General features: G+C 39.8%; 1 protein-coding gene across 1 annotated transcript; it reads left to right on the top strand.

Moving 5' to 3' along the window:
• The first annotated feature begins 3,333 nt into the window (after positions 1-3,333).
• Positions 3,334-26,206, top strand: zc3h15 (zinc finger CCCH-type containing 15). Its single transcript, XM_076264252.1, has 10 exons — positions 3,334-3,518; positions 4,593-4,694; positions 4,797-4,899; positions 5,650-5,802; positions 6,020-6,111; positions 18,893-19,078; positions 20,960-21,106; positions 23,108-23,236; positions 23,432-23,564; positions 24,882-26,206. The coding sequence occupies exons 1-10, from the start codon at positions 3,444-3,446 to the stop codon at positions 25,049-25,051; spliced, it is 1,290 nt and encodes a 429-aa protein (XP_076120367.1). The 5' UTR covers positions 3,334-3,443; the 3' UTR covers positions 25,052-26,206.
• The last annotated feature ends 358 nt before the right edge of the window (positions 26,207-26,564 follow it).

Raw genomic sequence — 26,564 nt, 5'->3', positions numbered from 1 at the left:
CTAAATTCTCAGCTTGTTTATACCCCACACTGAACGCGTAAGAAAGGCCCATCACTCTGGGGTGTGGTCGCCTACTCTCTGGGATTTATGCACCAAGGTAACTGAAGTATCCAATTTGTGTCTTGAAATTATGTTTGAAATAAATGTCTTAGAACAAAAACTTTGGGTAGGCCTATATACTTGTATTTTATAGTTAGGCTAGTGAAAACGAGTTGATCAGTAGGCTAGTTGAGTTTGTTATCAATAAACATAACAGCTAATGTCATGTTGAGCAGGCGATAGGCTACCATAAATCCTCAAATTATGCCCGGGATTGATTCTATTTATAGCCGGACACAGGGCTCGAATTATCTTTTTGTCTTTAAGGGGGTCTCTCTATCTCATAAAAAGTTGACACACCCCGCGCATAGCCTAACAAGGCGATACAATGAAATAGCCTATAGGCGCAAGTGGCGCTTTTGCGCAGTACATGCGCACGGCTTTACCTTGACACAAGCATACAACAGACATAGATTTTTCATAGAAATTGATTACTTTTAATTAATTTCAACATATTATTGATTATAATAGTCCATAGGCCTATCTCATTTCAATTTCACAATACAAAGAAATAGACTAAACGATTTAGTCTGTGCCATTCTCAATTTCACAACGTAACTCATTTAAACCAGACCACCGTCTCAGATAGGCTATCCTCAGTGTCAAACACAATAATGCATGTAGTGTAACTTATACACAGGGGAAAAAGCACTAACTGGCAGAAATGAATAAAGCCAGCCAAACTATGTTCTAGTAGGCTAATGTGTTGAACCGTGGAAAATTAATAGACGAACAATTGTGGAGTTTGCACTGAGATATTGTCGGGTAGCCATTGAATATTCCGACATCAGAGATTGCTAACAGGTGTTTTAAAATAGCTGGGAACTTTCCGGAGCTCTGAATGGCAGAGGATAGCTAGATCATCAGACAACACAATCATTGTAGGCTGCATTATGGGCCATAATGTATGGCTTTGTCAATCAACATAGAATAGGTAAAGCGCAAGTTCAACAGCAAACAGGACTTTTCAGCACGTATCAAACCACGTAGGCTAGCCCAATGAACGCCTATGCAAATAGACAAAACACTCACATCAAAGCAGGGTGACTTCTTCAGATTTGCGAGTGCTGTCAAATCGATACGGTTTGCTCATATGGTGTGGTGGTGAAGTGTCATGCTGCGTTCAAGAGCGTAGTGTAGGTCTACGTCCCGTAGTAGCCTATATTTTAATTTCACGTCTTTAATGGTAAGAGATCGCACAGGGATGGAAAATGAGCGGTTGTTTAAGATTAAATTACAATGCCAGACACCTTCAGATATGAGAGACCCCCTCAGGTTTTTGACTTTGTTGCTTTCATGGGAGCCAGTCGTCACTCTATGGGAGCTCGGCTCCCTCTGGCTCCCACGTAATTCGAGCCCTGGCCGGACGAATAAAGGCAGGTTCCCATATTTGCCTATACCATACCAGCAATTGCCATCAGTCCACCAGCACTAGAAGACATTGCTTCGATTTAAGTCAATGAAATAACATCTCTTCTTAATATTTTATTATATTGTTGGTTGGATTAATAAAGTCGTTTTCCATGGGTCTCCAACACACATTCTCAAGCTCATTGTCTTGCCGCCCCTTTCGAGCTAATTGCCAGAGGCTGAAGCCTACTACATTTAATTGTTGCGTGACTCAAGGCATTCCAGCCTACGAATTTAATAAAAAGTAGCCTACTAAATCATGCATAATTAAACAATAACTCAATTTAGGCTAGTTGGCTACAAAAAGGTTTCTATTACAGCACAACCCCTATTCAATGAATGGCTACCTTGTCTCGCAATAAACAGCGGTGAAAATCCCGACACTTTTTCAACTGCATGAAACATAACAGTGAACCATCAAATATCTCCCAGAGTTCAGTGCATGCCCATCAGTCCCAACATTTAGCAATATAATCAAACAGTCCAAAAGTAAATTAGATCCCAAACCAAACCGAAAATGTTATGCTTTTGATGGCCTACCAGTATGCCGCTCCAAACGAAAAGCATCTCTAATGATGGTTGTTAGTAGACAAACTGGTTTCAGATATCCAACAGAGTAAATATGAGATTGTGCAGTCTTACAGTAGCCTACTGTAGATGGCTGTGGTTAGTGATGTGATGCTGTTAATGGGGAGTTTTACATAGTTAGTGGTTAGCGCAAACCCTATAGGTTATTATTTATTTAGCGTAGGCTTTTTTTCCTTATCAAAAGTGAGGGGGACTACGGCTGTCTCTTCAGCATGGGACACATCCCCCACGTCCCCCGTGCCTCCTGCGCCCCTGGTCTTGACGACACGTTTCATTAAAGCTCCAACCATCTAAAGCAATCCTGTGTCCTATCGTTTACTTCAGTATAAGTCTAACACAACAATAGACATGTCATATTATGTGTTAAAAGCAGCATAGCATTATAAATGTAGAAAAAAGGGCATATTTATTTTGGTGGCCATATTTGAAGTCAAGATAGGGGCCACTAGGGGGCGCTATGTGTTGGGGTCCATTTAAATTTTTGATCACTAGGGGGTAGTACTATTGTACCAAGTTTCGTGCTTTCCGCAAAAACTGAACGATTCAGGTAAAAATCTGGCCTTAGCCGCTGTACTACTAGGAAGAACAGTACAGTGCATTTTCATGCACTGTAACAAGAGGGTTTGTAAGCCTACATATCCACAACAGGCGGCAGACTAAGAGAGGAGTCATCAACTCTCTCTCCCTCATTTGCTCTGGATGGCCAGAGTTGATATTCCAAGGGAACTGTGAAAGCACCCACTTGTGAAAAACGCCTTGTGTTAATGATGGCTACCTACAGGGTGTCCATTTGTGATTAGATACCATCCATCACCCTGACACGTTTGGCTGATGTTGATAAAAATCACTTGCTAATGATGATGCCCAGGGGGCCCCTTGCTATATGCATGTGTTTATCACACAGTAAATCTGCTCAAGCCTCATTTTAGTCATGTAGGCCTAGGCTATGACTAAAGTGCAGCCAGCATTGAATCAGTAATTGTAATTATCATTCTCATACAAAACTTAGGCCTAAACTTTCTGCAGCCATAATGTAGGATATGTGATAATAATAATTTTCTCCAGTGAGAAAAACATACACCACAATAAAAGTTGTTTGACCTGAAAGATGTCTGCCTATATCTGTAGGCCTGAATCAATAAAGTGCGGATACAAGAGACTCAGTGCTGATGGTGATGATGACACGCCAACTCTCCTCTTCTGTTACCCAGCATGCACAGCGGCTGCTGGGGAAAAAAAGCTCTCACCCAACGCTTGAAGCCTGCTACTTGCTAGCTAGCACAGTCATTTCATCACGAAAAATAGAGGTGGGGTATTAGAGGATAAACCTGCATATTTTAACCGATATGCCTCCGAAGAAACCCGCTCAACCTACAGGTGGTAAGAAAACTCAAGAGAAGAAAAAGGAAAAGATCATTGAAGTGAGTGGAATTTTGAATAGGAAATTCAATAATGGGAATCACTGTTCAACCATGCTGATTTTTCGGCCTACCATACTTCATGTAGGCGCTGTAACTAGCTCCTGGCTATATTTCTAGCAATTACTATTAGCCTGCCGGCTAGCCATAGATATATTACGAGCGTACCCATGTGGTTAAAATGACAGATCTAATAGCGAGACTTGACCAGTAGTGCATAATGGGTTTGGATATACACATAATTCTTTCCATTTAACGTTGAGGTCGTGCATGTTAACGATACATAATCATGGACAAAAATAAACGACGGACCAAGCTACGTTCCCTTTATCACAATTTGGTTTTGTTAGCTAACGCCTGTTGTCACAGATATCACAATTAGCCGGCCAGCTAGCTAGCTAACGGGCTCTGGTTTTGCGTTGCTTTCGATGATCTGGCAGTAGCTAAACTGATAAGAATTGACCAGAGGTTAGTTATTAGCCAGTGCCAGCCTGTACGTCGCTCTTTAAAATGACGAATAAATGCTTTATATAATACCTAAATGATTTACAGATACCTACAGACAACTTCCCAGCTAGCCAGCTAGTATTTATTCCAGCCATCATTTGGATTGAGAACCTTCAACGTTGTCAGATAGCTTTAGCTTACCCAACTATACTCCATTACTGGCGTTAGCTAACTAGCCATACCGCCAAACATAGTTCTATTTGTATGTGGATAACTTAAGCAATATTTATCTGAACACAATCTGGCCTCGGTTAGTTAACATAGCATCTGACAATCTATTTTCCATAACAATCCTCCATATATCATGAGGCAGATTAACGTCTCTCTGCACCAATAACTAATTATTTTAATTCAGTAACTGTTATTGTTGCTAAAGCTGTTATGAAATGTAACACAAGCTAATGCTTGTTGCAGAAAGTGTAAGTTGAAGGCTTGCGTGTTAAAAGTAAGAATGCATTTGCTTGCGGTCACCCTGCTATTTTTTAGCTAGCCATATATCAATACCTCGATTGTCAAATTAAATGATTTGATAATGTTTATGTACACCGTATCTTGTGATTTAATACACAGGACAAGACCTTTGGCTTGAAGAACAAAAAGGGTGCAAAACAACAGAAGTTTATCAAAACTGTCACACATCAAGTGAAGTATGGACAACAGAATCCTCGGCAGGTAAGCTGATGTTTTCCCCTGCCATTCTAGCTATGTAACGTTATAATATCGGTTCCCACCTCTCATTAAAGCTTCATTGCCTTTTGATGTTTCCTGTGTTAGGTTGCTGCTGGAGAGGCGGGCAAAAAGAAAGATGACAAGAAGACCATATCTGAGCTGAATGAACTCTTTAAACCTGTAGTCGTTCAGCAGAAAGTCAGCAAAGGTAACAAAAGGACTGAATTTGTAGACAAACATGTTGTACATAAAATAATACAATTAACATTCATAATTGTTTAGTCTGTCACTGGTCAGCTTTGAGAGGCATCTTTCAACTCCCATGCACTGCTTTACCACAGTATATAAGGCGTACACATGCCTGGCTAGAATGTTGCAAATCCGTTACCACTGGTTGTAGTCATATTCCGAATATGACTAGCCTGGCAAGCCAGACCCACATTTACATGTAGGGTCTGGACACTCACCGTTCGCAGTGCTCAGTCCGAGGGGTGGGATAATCAGTTGTCTTTCAAATTCCCTCTGCACGCAATAGGACAGCGGCAGCGCTATGAGTCCCATGCGTTTCCCACCAGCGGAGCTAGTTGGCTAGTTCAAACGTTTGCCAACTTAATAAAAGCTTAACTCGTGTCACACTGTTCGCCAACAGCAACATCCATCTTATTTGTTTTCAAGTAGCAGGGAATTCAAGCCAAACCGTTGCAACTCTGCCATCAATTATTATGTTAAGCCCACCTACCGACTTTATACACGATTTCATTGGCCCGGCGAAGTCTGGGGATCTGGAGCTCACAAGCCAACGGAGAGTTGCTAGACTAGCCCTGGCAGCAAATGTAATTTGCTGCCGCTAGGGGCGCGTCTAGATTTCTAGGCTAGAATATGACATGAAGACTGTTAAGACTATTGCATCAACCCCTGTGCCTGCCTGATGACTGAGTGATTGTGTGCTTCTATGCAGGCGTGGACCCCAAATCAGTGCTCTGTGCTTTCTTCAAGCAAGGACAGTGCACTAAAGGGGACAAGTGCAAGTTTTCCCATGACTTGACCATAGAGAGAAAATGTGAAAAGCGCAGCTTGTACGTTGATGAACGAGATGAAGACCTTGAAAAAGGTGAGAGAATCCGACATTATTCATCATGGAGCATGAAAGTAAAATGGTCAGTTCAGCAGCATGAATCGCAAAGAAGCCATATGGATAATGGATTTTTTTTTTTTTATTGTAGGCACAGATGCTTTTCCCTGTTCAGAAAATGATTTATTGCAAATATGCTGTAATGACTATGTGAAATGCAGATTTTCAAAAGCTACACAATTTTCTTGTTGTGTAGATACCATGGAACACTGGGATGAGAAGAAATTGGAGGAGGTTATCAATAAGAAGCACGGCGAGGCGGAGAAGATCAAGCCCAATACCAAGATTGTAAGCCTTTCAGTTGCACAAATGCATGCTTACGTACATACAAACATGTAGGCACACACACACTTGGTTATAACCCTAGGTCTCCAGTCTAGTTATGTTGGCCTTACTCCATACAATTTTCAAGCGATTTTATAGTCAGGGATTACATTTCTAGCCTGGATGCCAGCCAAACTTAGCCCCACCCACAAAATTTGAGGTCGGGAAGTTCGGTCTGGACTTGTTCCGTTGTGAAGCAACTATGCCCGAACCAGAGCGGTTCGGACCAGAAAAACTCCTGAACGGTTTTGTTCAGAGCTGAAAATGCAACTGTGTTTGTCAGAGGACAGATGTAGGGTGCTAGTGACAAAATATTTGCCTTCAGTATGGTACGATGTCGTTGTAAATGACGTTTAATTACAAAGTGTTTATTCATCCCGGTTCTCCCTAACAAAAACGCTGATGCTAGAAGATAGACATTTAGATTTCGCCATCGCTTCGATTTCTGTTCGATTTGGCAAGCGCCATCTACAGGATTTTCATCGAAAGTCATCAAATTTAACATCGAGAGAAAAAAATAGATTGCCTACAGAAATTGGAGAATAATGAAAGCATACATTTAAAACAACAATGCTAATGGTTTGAAATCAATTGCGAGTTTGATTGGCTTCACTCTTGAACACACAGCCCACAGTCTATGCTTGAACAAAACGAGTGAATGAATAAATAGTATAAACTCAAAAACAACTTTGCCATATATTCAAAACTATCTATAGCCTACGTTCTTATATTAAGACTTCACTCCAAATTATTGTCTAGGTGTAGGTGGTCATAAAATAAATTAGTATCAACATAATAGCCTTTTGTCTCCCATAAGTCCCAAAGTGTTTGAAATAAAAGTATCTGAAAGGCAATGGCTTTCAATTCAATTTATGCCTAGTATTTAATCTGTGTAGCACACAGTCATGACATTCATGAACAATCGTCGACACATGAAGCAGTTTTAATTATTAGCTGCCTATGCTACAGAATAATTATCCTTTGGCTTGCATCAGATATAATATAGCCCACTGGCAAAGCTGTCACTGAACAGCCTACCAAATGTGCATGACCCTTTATCAGCAGTAGACATATGTCTTTCATCAAAGATTATAACTAAAAATGCCATTATCAAGGTGATAAACAATGTAGCCTTAATACTTCGTATGGGAAGCGAACCTGCGAACACGCAAGAATGTAAATCCTATCCTATGCCGTCTCGCTGCACGTTACACCACCACCGAACGTAAATGACGCAGAGTAGCACGATTCCTAGAACCACACACATGTGAAGTTAAAACATTTTTAATCGTATAATCTTCATACATTCTTTGGAGCTAGTGAATGTGTAAATCCATGCTTGGTGCACTGTCGGAAAAAACATTTCTATAGGCTTCTATTTTTGAAGTAGTATGCTACAGGTGACGAGAGCACAGGTTGACGGAACCATCTTTTTGGACTCGTTTTCCGACTGATTGTTTTTTTTTTGCAACACAGCTTAATTTAGCCTGAAAGTTAACCTGCTACGGAGCAGGTTAGTTCTGTGGCATAAATTCCCATGGTTACCAAGCTGGGATTCACGTTAACCTCATTAATGGAACGGAATTCTCACAAAAATTAGCGAGACTTATCGAAATAAGCCAGGTTTGGCCTTTAGCGAGGTTGATGGAATACCCCCCAGGTGTTCTTCCTAGAGGATTCACCCCCTGTATCGGTTGAAACACGCCTCATAATCACATCCCAATGGAGCAGTATCAGACTCATATTCTGACTAGAATTTGAGTATGACTATGTCAGGCTATTAAATTTCCAAGTCAGAAGGAAATCATGGGAGTTTTACTGGAGTTGCGGTGTACTCACGTCATCCAGATCGTTTAGTGTACAGTGGTAATCCGAGCTGTTTTAAATCAGTCCGAGTCAGTCTTTTTCTAGTCCTGATGTTACGACAATGTCAAAGGTTTGATATTATCTCGAGTCCTTTAGTAGTGGACAATATAAATACCTATAAGTGAGCAACACCAGCACCAACAGGAAGGGGAAAAGTGGGTACAGCCAACAACAGGATGATTTGTGATTACGTTTCTTATAAATTATTAGTCCAGTGACCTGCCCGAAAATACTTCTACGTAAACACTTCACCTTCACTTGCTCATGCGTATGGAGATGTAACATGATTGTGACATTTGATGTTGTTATATGCATAACACTGCAGGTTGGGGATGTCACACATTAAACAATGCTGCAGAAGCAAGGAAATATGACTTTGATATAAGTAGGCTATATGGGTTGTTTATACAAGCCTTTTTGAGTTCCTGTTGATATCTGGTGCATGATGGGGAAATATTTGAAAGGAATCTAGTTGCAGTCTTATAAATAGTGACCCTGCAAGATTCCCAGTCTTAGTCATAGTCTGTTAGTAGTCTGTAGCTATAAAATCTGTAACTTGTCATTACATGTGTCCAATTTTTGATCTAACGCAGATCCAGATCTCGCTAGGTTATTAAGTGTGCTTGCAAGCACACTTATTGTTCTTCTTAAGTTTTATTATTAAGTGTGCTTGCAAAGCAGCACACTTATTGTTCTTAAGTTTTATTATTTTTCCCGTCTCCCTAATTTTTTGTCAGCTCTAGCGCCTAGGCCCTTTGAGACAGAGACACCGTTCCAACTTTAAAACGTCCGGTCAGTACCGGTGTAGGTTGGTCGCGAAGATGACGTCAGGTGGGCGTGTCGTTCGTCCGCCATATTGGATTGAACAGAAAGCGAAACAAAATTTTCACAGGTCACAAATTTGGTCTGAACGCCACGAAACTTGACGTACATTATCCTTGGACCAAGCCTCACAAAAGTTATCAGAAGGATTTTTGATTTTCGAAAGCGTTTGCCCGTCACAGCCAAACGAAATCGGCGGCGAAGCTCCGAAACAGGAAGTCGTCCATATCTCAGGAACACTGTCACATATCGATACCAAATTTTGTATATGAACTGGGGACTCCAATGTGAGGGTGCATAAGCTAAAAAAAAAAAAGAAATATTCCAAAAGTTTACATCATTTTGCAAACCGCCCACAGGTATTTGGTAACTCTCACCATTCACCTTTGCACCATTCACCTTCTATCTCAATGCCTTCCAAGTATGCTCAATGCCTCTGGGCAGTAGGGGTGGGCGATATGTATCGTCTGCGATAATATCGTGATTGTTGTTTTAACGATGTGCAAATTGACATTATCGAGTATTTAAATTACTTATGGGGAAAAAAACACTCGAAATTCACGCACTGAAGACTCATACATTCCCAGGAGGTAGGCTATGCGGGAGAAGTGCAGCAGAGCAAGTGTCACGTGATCACTAGTGGGTCACAACGTTGTCCCACGCAGCCTAATGTTTATTTTGTGCAGCAAGAGTAGCCTACTTGGGATTTTATGCGGCTACTTCTGTTCAAGTAGCATTGGTGAGACAGTCATGTTTTTTCCTACACGGTATTATATGTAGAGAAAACATTAGCCTTTGAGTATTTTAATAGTCAGTTGTCAGTTACTATTCTCATGTAACTCTTTTGTAAATGGACTGAAATTCGCTCTAAATATCTACGTTTACCGATTATGCTAACCGTTAGCATCTCTATGGGATTTCTCATTTACATTAGCCATAAGCTAACACATTAGTTTCTATTCTGTAACTTGGAATGCTAGCCTACGTGATTGCTCTAAAACAAAACATAGAAGGAAATAACTGAGATGTAGGCTACTCTGTTGGTCTGCTGTTAGTTTTACATTGAATCCTATGTAAAGGTTTGAAAGGAACTTCAGCTTCAGACTTTCTCTTGGGAAACTGTTAGGCCTATACACGGGTTTCCCGTTTACCAACAAAACTAGATGCGCGCGCAGCCGTGAGGCAGAAGACGCTTGGTGGCCATTCACAACGTTATAAACTTAACCTAAATAGTCGGCTGCTGTAAGCTACAATCGGATTTTTTTGTATACCCCTGTTGTCTCAATGATAATAACATCTCATTTCAGACTATATTTCAAAGTTTGACGTTCATTTGGATTATTAATATAACATCGTATTTTGTCATTTTTGGCGAAGACATGCATTCCGTTAGGGATATTTAACATATTTAACATTCTCTAGCCATCGTGATTTTGAATTGGTGCAGTTTTCAGCACAAAAACTCATTTTATTCTTTTGCTCTTTTGCATTGCTCTATGCTGTTCTGTGGTGCTTTCTGCCTCTTGGTTGCGCACGCATGTTTTCGTGACGTTCCATAGAAATCCATGTATTCATCTTCTCTAATGTAGCTGGCTAGACCATGTCATTGCCACACACACACACAAGTGGGGGCAGAATTGGAAATGTGTCGGAGTGACAATGCATTGGTTGATTTGGTTAAAAAGTCACAGGTTAGGTTATTGGTTGTTATTGTAATGATGCTATTCATAAATAATGAGCTGTAAAGTAACTCAGACTTTAAAGGAATTATCCGGAGTAAAATGCACTTTAGATCGATTTCCGGATGATTGGGGGTACATACGTTGAGTTGACATCAAAATTATGTCATTCGGATGTGTTTTGAGAAAGTTCGATTGTACCGTTTTCAGTCACAACTCGTAGCCTGGAAGTGAGCGGGGCATTTCAATTGCGCCGCTACAAAACGCTATTTTTTACCTCTTCTACAGTTCCAAACAACATAACACTTACGTGGTAGTGAGTAGAGGGTCCCTAAAGCCAAACCGAAGTATCCCGAGGTCTTTATGTGGTCGAATAGAGAGTCCAGAATGAATTTCATCAAGCCAGTACCTTTCCGGAAATGTTGCCATCTTTGCCGCCACCTTGAGGGGAAAGTCCGTAGGAGTCTTATTGCTGTGTAACACGCTCTGGAAATTCACAATTTCGTCGCCGTTTAAAAAAAAAAAAAACATAGTGCAGTCCATACAACTTAATTTCAATTTCGAAAGAAATACTGGACTATGTTTTTTTTTTTTTTTTTTAAACGGTGACAACACACTCAGCAATAAGACTCCTACGGACTTTCCCCTCAAGGTGCCGGCAAAGATGGCAACATTTCCGGAAAGGTACTTACTGGCTTGATGAAATTCATTCTGGACTCTCTATTCGACCACATAAAGACCTCGGGATACTACGGTTTGGCTTTAGGGACCCTCTACTCACTACCACGTAAGTGTTTTGTTGTTTGGAACTGTCACTTCCAGGCTATGAGTTGTGACTGAAAACGGTACAATCGAACTTTCTCAAAACACATCCGAATGACATAATTTTGATGTCAACTCAACGTATGTACCCCCAATCATCCGGAAATCGATCTAAAGTGCATTTTACTCCGGATAATTCCTTTAACAAAAACATTTTTTAAAGGATATCGACTAATTATCGTTATCGTCAAAATCACAAAAAATATCGAGATATTATTTTTTGTCCATATCGCCCACCCCTACTGGGCAGCCACAATGTCTCGGGGCATCCTTGCCCAATCATGAAATCCTTGCTCTGCCATGGGATAGTATGGACTTACGAACTGAAATAGCAAGGAGAACAGTAGCTATATATAGCTTACATAATAGAGTTGTTTTTACATTGACGGTATTCAAATTAAATTTTTCATTATAGTTAAATATCATGATGGGAGAGTATTATTAAAAATGTTACAAGTATGCAAATTCATATGTTTACGGGAAATTAGGTTTTACTGGGTTGTTTTGTTGTAAAGACATGCAAGGCATTCTGGGCCGTAATGAACAGTGGTCGGCAGCACTCCATAGGCTACGTATTAATATGAATAGGTGTTTCTGTAAACCTAGGGACAATAAACAGCTATCTCTGTTACAAAAACGAACTGGTAATCGCTCATTGAAGAGGGAACTATGATAAAAAGATTGTTTTCCTAAAAGCATGGTGTTGACAAAAGAATAAGCAGGAAATGCCACGTTAATCTTAAATAGCCTACTGAACGCTAGGTGGCAACGTTGTATTACATTTCACTAAATGCGGTGGAATTAGTGTGAGCTTCACAAGGAAGGAAGGTGCAAATATTATGTAATTTATCATGGGAAATTATTGGAAATGTTATTTCTTGTTTATTCTAATTGCAAACCACACACATCCATTCGTAATCACACGTACACCTGGAAGACTGTCATTTCGTTTATTTGATGTTGCTTAGCAACAGGGACAGACTTCAGAGCAAAGATTCTAGAACAGAGCTTCAGAGAGACACGTTTTGAGTTCGTGGCCAAGTAGGCTACCTAAAATATCGGTTTCCATGTGTATACATGTGCTGGATGGTGTGCTTCCTTTATGAAAGTAAGTGTTTTATACAGTTAACGTTAGACATAATCATGTTGTAGTGGTACATAAATGTGCCCCTTCTGTTATTAGAATGCTAAGCGGAGATTTTAACATCATTCATTTCTTGTGTGACTAGAAGCTAGCTAGCTAGGTCATAGGGAGGAGATGTTGCTGTAACGTTATGAGATTTATGTTGCTTAGCGTAATGCCATGGTCCTATTTTTTTTTACTAAGAGTAATTCAGGAAGCATTTTAGCCCTAAAAGTAGCGCCTGAGTCTGTCACAGCTTAAGCGAGGACTCCTAATAAGACCGATTCACAAACAAGGTTTTGTGGTGGCATTTCACGTCGCGATGTTTTGAAATGTGTCTAACAATCACGAGGGAACAATTTTGCATTGTAGGCATAACTAAGGGATGCAGTAACACCACCAACAACAACCAAAACTAGCCTACTCATTGTTTACATGTACATTAAATGTAACGTTTCATCGTGAATCAAGTCAAAAATCAAATAAAATAGTAAGAATAAGTCTATGTGCAGGATGAATAGTATAAAGATCAGTAGAATAACTATGTATAAATGTAATTACAGTAGGCCTATGTACATTTGTAAATAAATAGAAAACTATGGGTGAGAGGGATAAATTAATTTTATTTAATCGTAAAAGTAAATTGCATTCAATTAAATTGCAATTAAAAATCTTTCCAGTAGGCTTTAATGTCACGCAAAAAGTACAACCAAAGCTGAGCTTGATCAACTAGAATGTCTAAAGAACCAGAACTTGAGTGTAGTTTTTTGCTGGGTCCCAGGCCATGTTGGTCTGAGGGGGAATGAGAAAGCGTACAGTGCTGCTAAGCAAGCCCTCAATGAAGAAGTCACAGAATGTCAAATCCCTGCCCCAGACCTTAAACCTATACTGAACTTACATCTCAGATAAGTGGCAATCTGAATGGGATTAATGTACCAACAACAAGCAAGGAATGTGAATTTTGGCACATTTTCATGATCCACTGGGTCGTTATGGGCCACACAAAATACGGTGTTGCTAAAATTACTCCTATTGTGGCTATTAGAGACATGCGTTCATGAGTATCCAGCTACATTCAATGAGTTAAGTAAAATACATTCACACACAAAAAAAACCCCATCACTAATGTTGTGGACATTCCTTTATTCTGAGATACATCAATAGGCTCTCAAAACAATCCCAAACAGACATAAGGTCTTTATAGAGCAAATCCATATAGATTATTTGTCAAATAAACCAGTAAAACAGAATTAGGGGATGGAATATATAACGTTCACACTCATAGCTCATATTTCTAAAATAAATCAGTGAAAAAGTATCCTGACAAACAAGCAGCATTTTAATGCCTTAGTCATATTTCATAATTTCAATTTTTCTCTACGTTACCTGATAGCCCAGTTTGAGAGGTGCAAGACGCGTGACATTATTTATTTTTGCAGCCAATCACTGCTGTTGTTTTATTTTATTGATTTGATTTTAGTCATAGAAGCTAAATTCGAAGGCAGGCCACAGGTAAAAGCCAACGAACCGCATTCACCCCGCAAGGCAATAGTTGAATAGAGCTTTTGAGGTATTGCCACTGCTCCAACACTGAAAGGCACTGTTAGAATGCTTGGATCAAGCCAGGTTCAGCATAGCGTATGTCACTGTCTGCTCACGTTGGTGACCGGACCAGGGCAAGCACACTTTCGCAGTTCCCGCCGGAAATGCAGTCTAGTTATGTTTGCAAGACATCATGAAATAAGCCTAGCATTGGCACATGAAGGCATAGCGGCAGTTTCTAGTGGCACTAAAGCGCTGCGCCGGTGCCATATGCTGCAGGGAGAAGGTGGTAGATATTGTAGGAAACTTCACTTAGAGTGGGAACCCTGAATACATGATCCTTACAAGACACTTTCTTATTGTTACCTTATCTTATTGTCAGTGCCTATGAAAATTCGACTGGATCTGACTGTATATTTGTGGTATGCTAGCTCTATCTATCTATTTACTATCTGGCTCTATTAGGGGTGTCACGATTCTCTAAATCCTCGATTCGATGTAATTTTCGATTTTAAAGTCACGATTCGATTTTCGATCTTTTTAAAATATTACTGTTAATGCATTCTTTATATGTTATTTACTCTTTTTGGCCTTTTCCTTTTCTGTTTCGGGGGGCTTTTATTTTGAAACCGCTTTGAAACGGTTCCAACCGCGAGGTTGTAATGTAAACAGAACTAACATTAGGCTAAAACAGACGTGAACATATGAAATGAAACAACACAGAATGTTAATTTGATTGTTTCAGCACACTCCAAGGAGACCCAAGGTTAGTGTTCATGGAATATGTACTTATCAATGTGCATTTTAAGCCTTAAAGTAACTTTGGACTGTAATTAGATCATCTTTTCACTTGCTAAGTTGAGTAGGCTAAGTTAATTTTAATTGACGTGAATGAACAAATACTTCCACACCGGTGATTTCAAAGTAGCTGACAGTAGGCCTATATTTTAACTGGCTGTAGCCTAAAATTAGAGGAGTGACGCTGCAGTTCAGCAGGTGCATGTGTGTTTGTGCGTCTTGGCATACATGCTGGACGTGAGATTGGGGGTGTGGCTGCATCGTCGATTCTACTTTGAAGTTCGAGATTGAGATGTCATTTCGATCGATTTCGAAATAAAATCGAAATCGTGACACCCTTAGGCTCTATCTGTTCTCTATCTGGCTGGTAAATTGACCAAATTCACCCGCCAGTACACAAATTCACATGAATTTGGCAGGTGGCGGCAGTGTTCAAATTATACCATGAGCTTCGGGGGGTACAGCTATTTCGACTAGTGACGTCACTCCATTTTATATAGGCTTACACACATGATTTCACACTTGTGGTTCACAGTCAATTTCCCTTCGAAATATAGGTCATATGACCGTGGCCGGCTGGCCGACAAGTTAAAAGAAACTAGCTATCATACTAGCAAGCACAATATACCTTACACGTTATGGGAAGGGTTGAATTTGGGTAAACACGCCCCTCAAGGTGCGCCCCGTGCGAAAAATTGCAGCTACAGTCAAAAAATATGGAAACACTTTACTTGACGGGTGAGTTCATAACACATTCATAGCAGCTGTCAAAAACTGCACATTAAGCATTCATGACTGTTTCTTGAGACATGACTCAACATTCATACCAAACCTTTCATGAATGTGGAAGACAGAACGACAACAACTTGTCAAAATAAAAAGTCCAACAATCCAAACCTCTTACCTGATCACGTCACATTTGAGTCAATGGACTAGTCCAGTGGCAAAAAGACAGAACATGGTCAAGCAAATCATTTTTGTTTCATAAAAATATATTTGTTTTATGATGTAACCTTTGCAGATGATTCCTCATCTTTTGCTACTGGGAATGTCCAACCAGTCCAGGTTACACAAATACGAGTCAGCTGAATGTAGGCTTGTTTACCTCCCAGTGTTAAACTCGGTGATTACGAATGCTTCACAACTTGTATAGTAAAGTGATATTCATGAAATATTTAAAAAAACGGCAATACTGCTTTGCGATTGTTGGACTTTTATTTTGACAACTTGTTGTCGTTCTGTCTTCCACATTCATGAAAGGTTTGGTATGACTGTTGAGTCATGTCTCATGAAACAGTCATGAATGCTTTATGTGCAGTTTATGACAGCTGCTATGAATGTGTTATGAACTCACCCGTCAAGTAAAGTGTTACCAAAAATATTTTTGGTATAGCAGTAGGGGTGGGCGGTATGGACAAAAAATAATATCTCGATATTTTTTGTGATTTTGACGATAACGATAATTAGTCAATATCCTTTAAAAAAATGTTTTTGTTAAAGTCTGAGTTACTTTACAGCTCATTATTTATGAATAGCATCATTACAATAATAACCAATAACCTAACCTGTGACTTTTTAACCAAATCAACCAATGCATTGTCACTCTATGACTTATTTCCAATTCTGCCCCCACTTGTGTGTGTGGCAATGACATGGTCTAGCCAGCTACATTAGAGAAGATGAATAGGCCTAACAGTTTCCCAAGAGAAAGTCTGAAGCTGAAGTTCCTTTCAAACCTTTACATAGGATTCACTGTAAAACTAAGCAGACCAACAGAATACATCTCAGTTATTTCCTTCGATGTTTTCTTTAAGAGCAATCATGTAGCCTAGGCTAGCATTCCAAGTTACAGAATAGAAACGAATGCGTTAGCTTATGGCTAATGTATATGAGATCCCATAGAGATTCTAACGGTTAGCATAATCGGTAAACGTAGATATTTAGAGCGAACTTCAGTCCATTTACAAAAGAGAGAGGCTACATGACAATAGTTCTTTGTTTACAACTGACTATTAAAATACTCAAAGGCTAATAGACCTCTCCAGAATAAGTCCCGCCTCCGTAACTTCCGTATCCATCCAACTTCCGGGCGTCGATTGTCTATGGGAAATAACATGGCGTTTCGAAATATCATACTGGTAAAACATCTGTAGGTAGCGAAGTAGAAAAAGCTGGTGGGCAGATTGGCCTATACACTTCTGCCATCTAGTTTCCACTGGATTTTTTGATTGTCGGTGCCGTTTAAGTAGTATACTATAGACTATACTACTTAAACGGCACCGAAAATAAAAAAATCCAGTGGAAACTAGATGGCAGAAGTGTGTAGGCCAATCTGCCCAACAGTTTTTTTCTACTTTGTCACCTACATAGTTTGACAGGTACGATCTTTCAAAACGCCATGTTATTTCCCATAGACATTTGACGACCGAAGGTTGGATGGATACGGAAGTTAGGAGGCGGGACTTATTCTGGAGAGGTCTATGTTTTCTCTCCATATAATACCGTGTAGGAAAAAATGTGACTGTCTCACCAATGCTACTTGAACAGAAGTAGCCGCATAAAATCCCAAGTACGTTGTGACCCACTAGTGATCACGTGACACTTGCTCTGCTGCAGCCAGGGGCTTCTCCTGCATACACCTCCTGTGAATGTATGAGTCTTCAATGCGTGATTTTGAGTGTTATTTCCCCATAAGTAATTTAAATACTCGATAATGTCAATTTGCACATCGTTAAAACAACAATCACAATATTATCGCAGACGATATATATCGCCCACCCCTATATAGCAGTGCAATGCAAACATGGAAATGCATGCAGACCAATAGCACGGAAATGGTAAACATACTACTTAAATTTAAGACCCAGAATTGTTTACAGATGGGCCACAGAAAGTCTCCTGTTTAATAGCCAAGTTCACCTAGCCTAATACAAGGCCTGCCTTTGGTTCATTTGATTTGTTTTTCTTGGATAGCCTAAGCCTACCAAACATCAAGCAAATAAAAAAATTACTTGTTCACGGTTGGAAAACAAATATCTTCATGTTGTCTAGCCTAGGCATTTCATATAATGTAGCCTAGTGCATTGTGCGCCTGGTTTTATATCACAAAATATTTGTGCAGCAATACGCTTTTAAGAAAGGCTGATCTCTAATAATGGCAACGAGGAAAGACGTTTCAGGTCCAATTGATTATTATATGTTCACGTATTGTTTCAAACAAACTGCAACTTAAAAATGGTTGAGAACCACTAATCTACATGCAAAATTCCCTGAATATTAGTGCAGATTCCCTCTTGTTAAAACATTAAGAATGAAATTGCACAAAATGATAAATCGCCTCATTAAACATCTCCCCGTGTCAGTATATCTATGGAACTCCTCCTACGGCGTGTGATTGTAGGCCTGATTTTTAAGCTAAGCAGCAGCGATGGTCGTGGCCTCTGAGTGGGAGGGAGACCTCCGGTTAAACCATAATCTTGCTACTCAATGTTTTCCTAAGATTGGCTATCACTATGTTACAAAGGCAGTGAAATATAAGACAAATGTATGGCCAGTTGGCCACCGCTTGTTAACCTATTCGTATATCAGGCTTTTGCAGCCTACACTGTGCATTTGTTAAGTCAGTATTATATCATAGCAAAGGACACAGTCTGAACGTACCAGAGAAATGGTACAGCCCAATGGGGGTGAGGGTTTGGAAATCGTATTTCATTAGATTATATCCTGAATTCTTGGTATGTGATGGTAATTCTGCATTTAATTAGATGCAATATTGGATAACATTAAATTTTATTACATTTTTTCAGTACCCCCCAAACTATTATTTTCTTCCCTTTTGGGAGGGTCCAAGTCTCATCTAGGGGGGTCGGACCCCCCCCCAATACCCCCCGTAATTCGAACCATGGGTGGCGGGTGCTAATTTCTATCTCTGCTCTACACCCATAATGGGTAGCATTAGTTGAATTTGCTCCATCACTTCACCTCATTTAAGAATCATTAATTGCTATCCTCGATCAATTGCTGTTGATAATGTAAGCAATTTAAACTTTTGGTGGTTATGTTTTTTTTTGTCTGTTTGTTTTGTTATCTGTAGGTGTGCCGATATTTCCTGGATGCCATAGAGAACAATAAGTACGGTTGGTTCTGGGTCTGTCCTGGCGGAGGAGACTCCTGTATGTACCGCCATGCCCTCCCTGTTGGGTTTGTGCTCAAGAAAGACAAGAAGAAAGAGGAGGAGAAGGAGGAAAAGATTTCACTAGAGGAACTGATTGAAACTGAGGTGAGCTTTTCTTTATGAAAAATGGTTTATGAATGCAAATGTTTTTTGTTTTTTTTGTATTGTATGTGGAGGTCAACCGATATGGGGTTTTTCTATGGCCGATGCCAATATTTATAAATCAGGGTCAGCCGATGTATGCTTTTTTTTTTTTGGCCGTCTGCGGAACACACACACACAATATGTATGTATGTGTATATACTGTGTGTGTGTGTATGTATGTATGTATGTATGTATATGTGTGTGTATATATATATATATATATATATATATATATATATATATATATATATATATATATATATATATATATATATATATATATATATATATATATATATATATATATATATATATATATATATATTAGGGCTGTCAATCGATTAAAAATTAATCTAATTAATTACATACTCTGTGATTAATTAATCTAAATTAATCGCATATATCATTTTTGCTGTGAAAGTATTTTAAATATTTAAATTCAAATGAATCATTGAATAATCCGCATTAGTGACATTAAAGTTCAAAAACTCTTTTATTATTATTTTCACTGTTCAAATAATGACCATAATAATCTATGATAAATATGCTGAGGAAATAAATTCAACAGTGCTTCGGGAAGAAGTTTTTTTTTATATATATATTAGGGCTGGGACTCGATTAAAAAAATTAATCTAATTAATTAGAGGCTTTGTAATTAATTAATCGAAATTAATCGCATTTTATTGGCATATAAATATTTGACCTGAGAACAGTGAGAAGTATTTTTTTTCACATGGATTTTTAGTATACCATTGATAATGACTGAATACATAAGCTTAAGCAACATTGTTTATTTTTGTTCAAGTCCACCAGACCAGTGCAATTTTTGCCATTAAGTGTAGCAATACCATATTTAGAAATATAGTACATTTCAGAAATTCAGGTAGCCTATAGATAGGTAGACCTTCTGTAAACTATAATACTTAGGTTTTTTTTTAAGTAAAACACAATACTTTCAAGTACATTCAGAACATTGGAAACCCTGACTATTAGAAAACATCTCTCTGTTGCTTCACAAGCCATAACAGACTTTGTTAATTTACCAACAGCTGGTTTAAAAAACTCAAATTAATTTCAGTGCAACTCTCTCAATAACCTTGGCCAAAACAATAAAGAGTTCAACCTAAAGTGCCAGTTGCACCAACAACATAATACAACATGGTAATACAACATAGTTCAACATAAAATGTACCATTTAAAATAAATAAAAAAGTGCCAGTGATTGACCTCAATCCCTTCTATTCTTCCAATATCCTGATGAAAAATAAAATCTCTCTGTTGCTTAGGCATCAGGAATCAGGCTAACGTCCACGCTAGCTACCACACTAGCGTCCACGCTAGCTGCTATATGTTTTGCACTGAGGTGATACTTAAGGCTCGATGTGCTGCGGTGATATGCGAATTCCTTGTTGCATAGCTTGCACACTACCATGCTCTTATCAACGCTTCCCATCCACGTGGCCAACCAACGTGGTCAGTTTTTTTTGTTCATGTTCACTGTGCCACTGTGGTTTGTTGTTGTCTGTCTGAACCGAACTCATGCGCGTTAGTTGGTGCTCCAGTACAATCGGTCCGGTGCAAAAATAAATATGCTACGATTAAAATGCGTAATTTATTTTTAACGCGCTCATTTTTGTGTAATTAATTAATCTTAATTAACGCGTTAAAGTCCCGGCCCTAATATATATATATATATATATATATATATATATATATATATATATATATATATATATATATATATATATATATATATATATTGGCGGCATGGTCTCTCGAGTATACATTGTCATTGTCATACATTTGTTCCCTTGTCTCTCTCTTTTTCTCTCTTTCCTCCAGCGAGCTGCCCTGGGACCAAATGTCACCCGTATCACCCTGGAAACATTCTTGGCCTGGAAGAAGAGGAAACGGCAAGAGAAGATCTACAGAGCTGAGCAGGACATGGAGAAGAAGAAGGCTGACTTTAAAGCCGGCAGGTCACTGGGGGTGAGTGAGCACAGTGGACCTGTGAACTTAGTGCTTGCCACACACACACACACACACACACACACACACACACACCCGTCTAAACAAGGCTGCTGTGTCAGCATCCCTGTGCAGCTCAGCTGATGCAGTGAAGACTCCTTTGAGACAAACTTTGCAAAAAAGCAAATCACCGTTTGTCCTGGGACATTTCTCCATGGATTGCAGTAGTTAAAAACAAGCGCCAGCTTCCAATGAATTTGCTGAAAAGGTATTTCCTCTCGATGGTCTAGTGCCTTACGTTGTTTGGCCCCTTATGTCTGCAGGCGCTTGTTTTCCTTTTCTAGCTACACAATGGTTGTCCCCTGCTTACACTCTTGTTATTGTAATGAAATGATTGTTTATTTTAATTATACGCCAGTTCCAGGGATAGGGATATGTGTTTTAGGTGGGCAAATAGTTCCAAGTTTCTCAAGTTTGTACAGTGTTGGGTGTATGTCTGTACTACTGATGATTAATTTCCCAACTCCTATGTTCCCTTTAATTGCTTGTCAGATCAAAGAATATCATTCCCATGGTAGTGCATGTCTGTCACTCAATTATGTTGAAAAAATGAGCATGGAAGAACAATTTAGTTCACCACTGGTGTCTTCCTCCCGAATTGCTGTTCATCCATCAAGATGGAATCCATCCAAAGTGTTAAGAATTCATCTCTAGTGTTTACCCTTGTGTACCAGTGGGTGGCGGCAGAGCCCCAAGACTTTTGGAGTTGTGGTCTTCGATAAGTACTCTGGAGATCAGCATTATGATTTATCATCAATGCAGTGAGCAGTCAAGTAGTTTTATGTAGTTATGTATTATAGAGAGCCTGTTTCCAAGTGATTAGGGCTGTAACGATACACCAACCTCACGATTCGGTTTGTATCACGATTTTTGACCCACGGTTCGATACGAATCTCGATTTTTCTTTTTCTTTTTTTTTTTGGGGGGGGGGGGGGGCTAGACATTTTATTAAATAAAATTTTAGCCTCCCTTAGAACACCAGAGGATTACAATATAATATATCTATTATTTTATATCCTGATATAAAAATATTTTTCTGAATGACTGATATTTATGACGGCACACTTTATGCAGATTAGCCTATAGCCTAGGCCTGCTATTTTTTATTACAACTCTACCTCTTTAATTCAGCTGTCTGGTTGAAGCCTGGAAATATTGTAAACAAAGTAGCATAGTTGGCTAGCTTAGCCTATCATAGTCTACTGATTGGACTGTTCAGTTTCCCCATGTGTGTTTCAGTTTCAAGGTAATACTTGTTCTCCTTGGGACAGGTCCTTTTGGGAAACGTTGGTATTGAGATGATCAGTCAACTTCAATGCAAGAGTTTTAAACAAATATGTGCAGCATGCTAATGATGTTAAGCGGATTTAATAGTAATTTAGCTAGTCGTCTTCTATGCGTCCTTGCTTTCACGATTGTGAATGTTTTATTTAAGTCGCGCGTGTTCATTGAGCAGGAGAGGGAGGGAGGGAGAGTGAGAGAGAGAGAGGGGCAAGGAGAGGGGGTTTACTTCTATACTGTTTGGTAAAGTTGCACACATAGTCTACAATGAAAGCAAGGAGAGGTATGAAATTATTATTTATTTATTTGTTTGTTTTTGGACAACGTAGGCTACCGATAAGTAAAGCGGGAGATGTGGGTTGCTTTTGCGGCCGCGTAAGAAAGCACTGCGTGAAACACTAGAAAGGTGTGTCGCGATTCTGCCTTTTCACACCGCGACACAGTATCGTTGATATGAATGTCGCGATTTCGGTTTCGAATCGTATATCGTTACAGCCCTACAAGTGATGCATTACATTTAATAAATAGGTTTATTTGCTGGAGTATGTTTTACTGTCACTTGCTTGGACCTTAGCCAGGAAGTCAGCAGCACGTTATGCAATACTGATATAATGCTGAAGGAGCGATTTAGGACAGAGTGATGGAAACTAAGATGAGTGGTGATGTCTGACCCCATTGCAGGTCAGTGGACGTGAAGTCTTCGAGTTCCGCCCTGAGCTGGTCGACGACGACGATGATGAGGCTGATGATACCAAGTACGATACCAAAAACGGTGATGATGATGGCGATGAAGAAGACGTCATTCAGGAGGTTAGTCACCTGTGTTTGAGCAATGCCTACTTCTGATCTTACTTGTAAGGCCATAGTGTATAAGTAGCATTGTTTTGTACCTCTTGTTCAGGCTCATTATTCTGGGCTGCGTTTCCCAAAACCATAGTTGCTATATCTTTCTCTATATCTTTTTTAAATGCTCACGGGTGTTTGATTTTTTTGTCATTACTTCAGGTGCAAGAGCCCGAGTCGTTCCAGGACATTGACATTGCCCGGTTTGTTCCCCAAGAAGTTGACCATGCTGGCATCACAATTGCAGCAGCGGACCGCTTCAAGGCAAAGACCCAGCCAGCCAGTGAGACAGACGGTGCGTGCCATTTTAACATTGTGTGGCACTGTGTGGCGTTACATTTGGCGTTACATTCCTGTTTTCACTGCCAGCAACAGAACTGAACGATTGAATTGATGCTTTTCATTGTGTAGCATGATTTAGTCATAATGAAAACCATTGAAAGGGTCATTGACATTAGATATAAAGTCGAGTAGAGGGGGGCAGAGAACTGTTACAAGTGCCACGTGAGGGTCAGTGACCCATCCTCTCGGTCAGTTTTGAGGAAACCTGAAGTAGCTACTGTGTTTTGTGTCGTTGCTGTTGTGATTAGGGGTCGACCAATTATCGGCCTGGCCGATTATTAGGGCCGATATGTAGAATTTTTATAATAATCGGCATCGGTCATTTTTTCCACCGATAAGCCGATATTGAAATGGATAAAGAACAAAACGCGCTACTTTGTCTGTAAAGCGTCTCTCACTCACTGCATTTGCTACTCTGTGGTCAAGAGCATTGTCCCGCCCACTACACCGTTTGATTTTTGATAGTTAGCACGAATGCAGCCAATCAGGATCGAAGACTGAACACAGAGAAAGTTTAGGATTCTCACTGAGGCAGACTGTAGACTGGGCTTCAGCTGTACGGAGCTACTTTTTGAAGGTAAGGGAGGTAGCCTACATTGCTGAAGTTGCAATAAATCACAATCATCTAGACTGAAGTTACAAAAACACCACTTTGTAAGCTATTGTCTCTGATCCGGATCAATAAGTAAAGCACCCACTTCATTTAGCGAATTCCCGATTGATGCACGTTAGTGTATGCTGTTTAGCCTACAAACTCGGGTGTTGCGCGTCGGGAGTTCTCTGCCTCCGCCTCGTCCGTTAATTGTGAATAACGGGACACCTCGGCGGACATAGTACAGACAAGTCCTAAATTATGCGATAGCGAACGTCAAAAAGTCTAATTGCTCCTTTTTGAAACGGACTGTCAGAAAAGACTTGAAAAGTGATGCAAGTTGATGGACAATTGTGTATCAAAAGAAGAAAGAAAAGTTTGCATTATTAAATGCTTTTGAATGAAATTTTTGCAGCATATCGCCTTTACTATCTACCCCCCTTTTTGATATCGGTTTTACATATCGGTTATCGGCCTCCTGTTTTGGTAATAATTGATATCGGTATCGGCCCTGAAAAAACCATATCGGTCGATCCCTAGTTGTGATTTGGTTTCTGCTTGCTCCTGTTCCGCTTCCGTCGGTCCGCAGCTTGTCCCTCTTCCCCAATGTTTGTTTGATTGCTAATGTGGAGCTTGTTTTCCCTGTTCCCCACCCCCCACCACCACCACCATCCACAGACAACAAGCTCAGTGAGGCTTCAGGCGGAGCGGAGGTCAACGGTGAGCTCAGCGAGGACCAGACGCTGGAGGACGAGGCAGAGGACGTCCCCGTGGACGAGAACCTCTTCACGGGAGAGGACCTGGACGAGTTGGAGGACGAGCTGAACACACTGGACCTGGAGGAATAAGAACCGAGGCAGGAGCCTGGGGGAGTAGGGGTTGGGGGACTGGTCAGCGGCGTTTTCATGAACTACACAAGGCTTTTGACGTGAACGAAAACAGTGTCTTCACAAAATCAAACAATAACAACAACAACAACAACAACAACCACCACCACTACAGTCTCTCCACATTGGAATTTGTGCAGCCTACAATCCTTTTGTCTACTCAAAAAACAAAGAAAAAAAGGAAAAAAGCAATTAAATAAATCCCTGGATTCTTCAAGATCTGTTTTTTTGTTTTTGTGAAGTGTGCAGAGATAAATGAAATCAGAATAAGTAATTTTATTTTTTTATCATTTGGTTCCCCCAAGCAAGCATTGTCAAAACCAATCTGGCCTTATCAGAACAGTCAGGCGAAGTCCCTGACGCATTTTTAAATTCACCATGAATCTGAGATGGAAATAAATTCAAAAATAAAAGATTTATTTTGGGTTGATTTGGTAGCAGTTTGTTATGATAGGTTTTTTATAATAGGTCACTCTACAACAGTTTGATTTAGGCCAACGGTCTGGATTGAAAGTACCAGATCATCTTCCTATCACAACTTGTATTTCTGGATTTAAAAGCACTTGGTTATGGGTGTGGCCATTACACTCAGTTTTCCTGTTGATTTGAGATGGAAGTGCTTATTGCAATACAAACCAAACTTGTTTTTCCATTGATACTTTCATTTCTGAGTTATATCTAAAGTGCATGCCTGTATCAGGATAAGAATGTATATGGTGAACATGTGTAATGCCGACATTCTAGTGTTGAACACACACTTCTTGACGCGACCGGGCAAAAAAAAAAGAAACAAGCTCTATCTCCGTCGCTCTGTCAGTTTGTCTGTACAAGCAGTCCCTGTAGTAGAGCATGACCTCATAAGGAACAGTCCATCTCAGAGGAGGAAGCTGGCAAACAGATATCATAAAAAGACAACTTTGCTGCTCAGGTTTGGCTGCTATGCTGCTGAATGGAAGTATACCTGCGTAAGGCTATAAGTCGCAGAATAGAGGGAGAGAGAGAGAGGCTGGTAAGTTGGAAATGTCTGTGTCTGTCCCCTTGTGTACCGGATTGTTTTATTCACCCTTTCACCAACATGCCAAGATAAATTGTAAATAAAAGGATATCAGATATTGACTGGCTCTTAAATGTGTGAGATCTTTTTGTCACAAAGCTATATTGCTGTATGCAATGTGCACCAAGTTTGTAGGTAAAAGGAGTTAATGAGTAAATTGTTGCCAAGCTGGCCTATTATGAAGCCAAGCCCTGTCATGGGTGAAATACTTTGGTGGGAAATGTATTTATTCAAGGGCAAGGGTTAATTTACTTTTTTGAGAAATTCCTCATTCTCAGACTTGCTGAGGCTAAGTGAACAGATTTCTAAGGAGACTTGCCAGTAGACCTGCCCAAAGGAGGCATTAATGACACTGGTACCACATGTTGTGTAACCAAAGTAATGACCTGCTAAAAGATATTTGGCATTGTCATTACACTG

This window comes from Alosa pseudoharengus, unplaced genomic scaffold (genome assembly GCF_046254945.1).
Source record: "Alosa pseudoharengus isolate Yale_2024_CS ecotype anadromous, Long Island Sound unplaced genomic scaffold, YU_APseudo_1.1 YU_APseudo_1.1_scf_3, whole genome shotgun sequence".
NCBI lineage: Eukaryota > Metazoa > Chordata > Actinopteri > Clupeiformes > Clupeidae > Alosa > Alosa pseudoharengus.
This window is presented reverse-complemented; position numbering and strand designations above follow the sequence as displayed.

What these genes read in the sequence shown, in the direction of transcription:
- zc3h15 (XM_076264252.1), top strand. Translation starts at nt 3,444, where the DNA reads ATGCCTCCGAAGAAACCCGCTCAACCTACAGGTGGTAAGAAAACTCAA. An exon ending in TCAGCAGAAAGTCAGCAAAG is followed by an intron (nt 4,900 to 5,649) that starts GTAACAAAAGGA and finishes GCTTCTATGCAG; the next exon opens with GCGTGGACCCCAAATCAGTG. An exon ending in TCAAGCCCAATACCAAGATT is followed by an intron (nt 6,112 to 18,892) that starts GTAAGCCTTTCA and finishes TGTTATCTGTAG; the next exon opens with GTGTGCCGATATTTCCTGGA.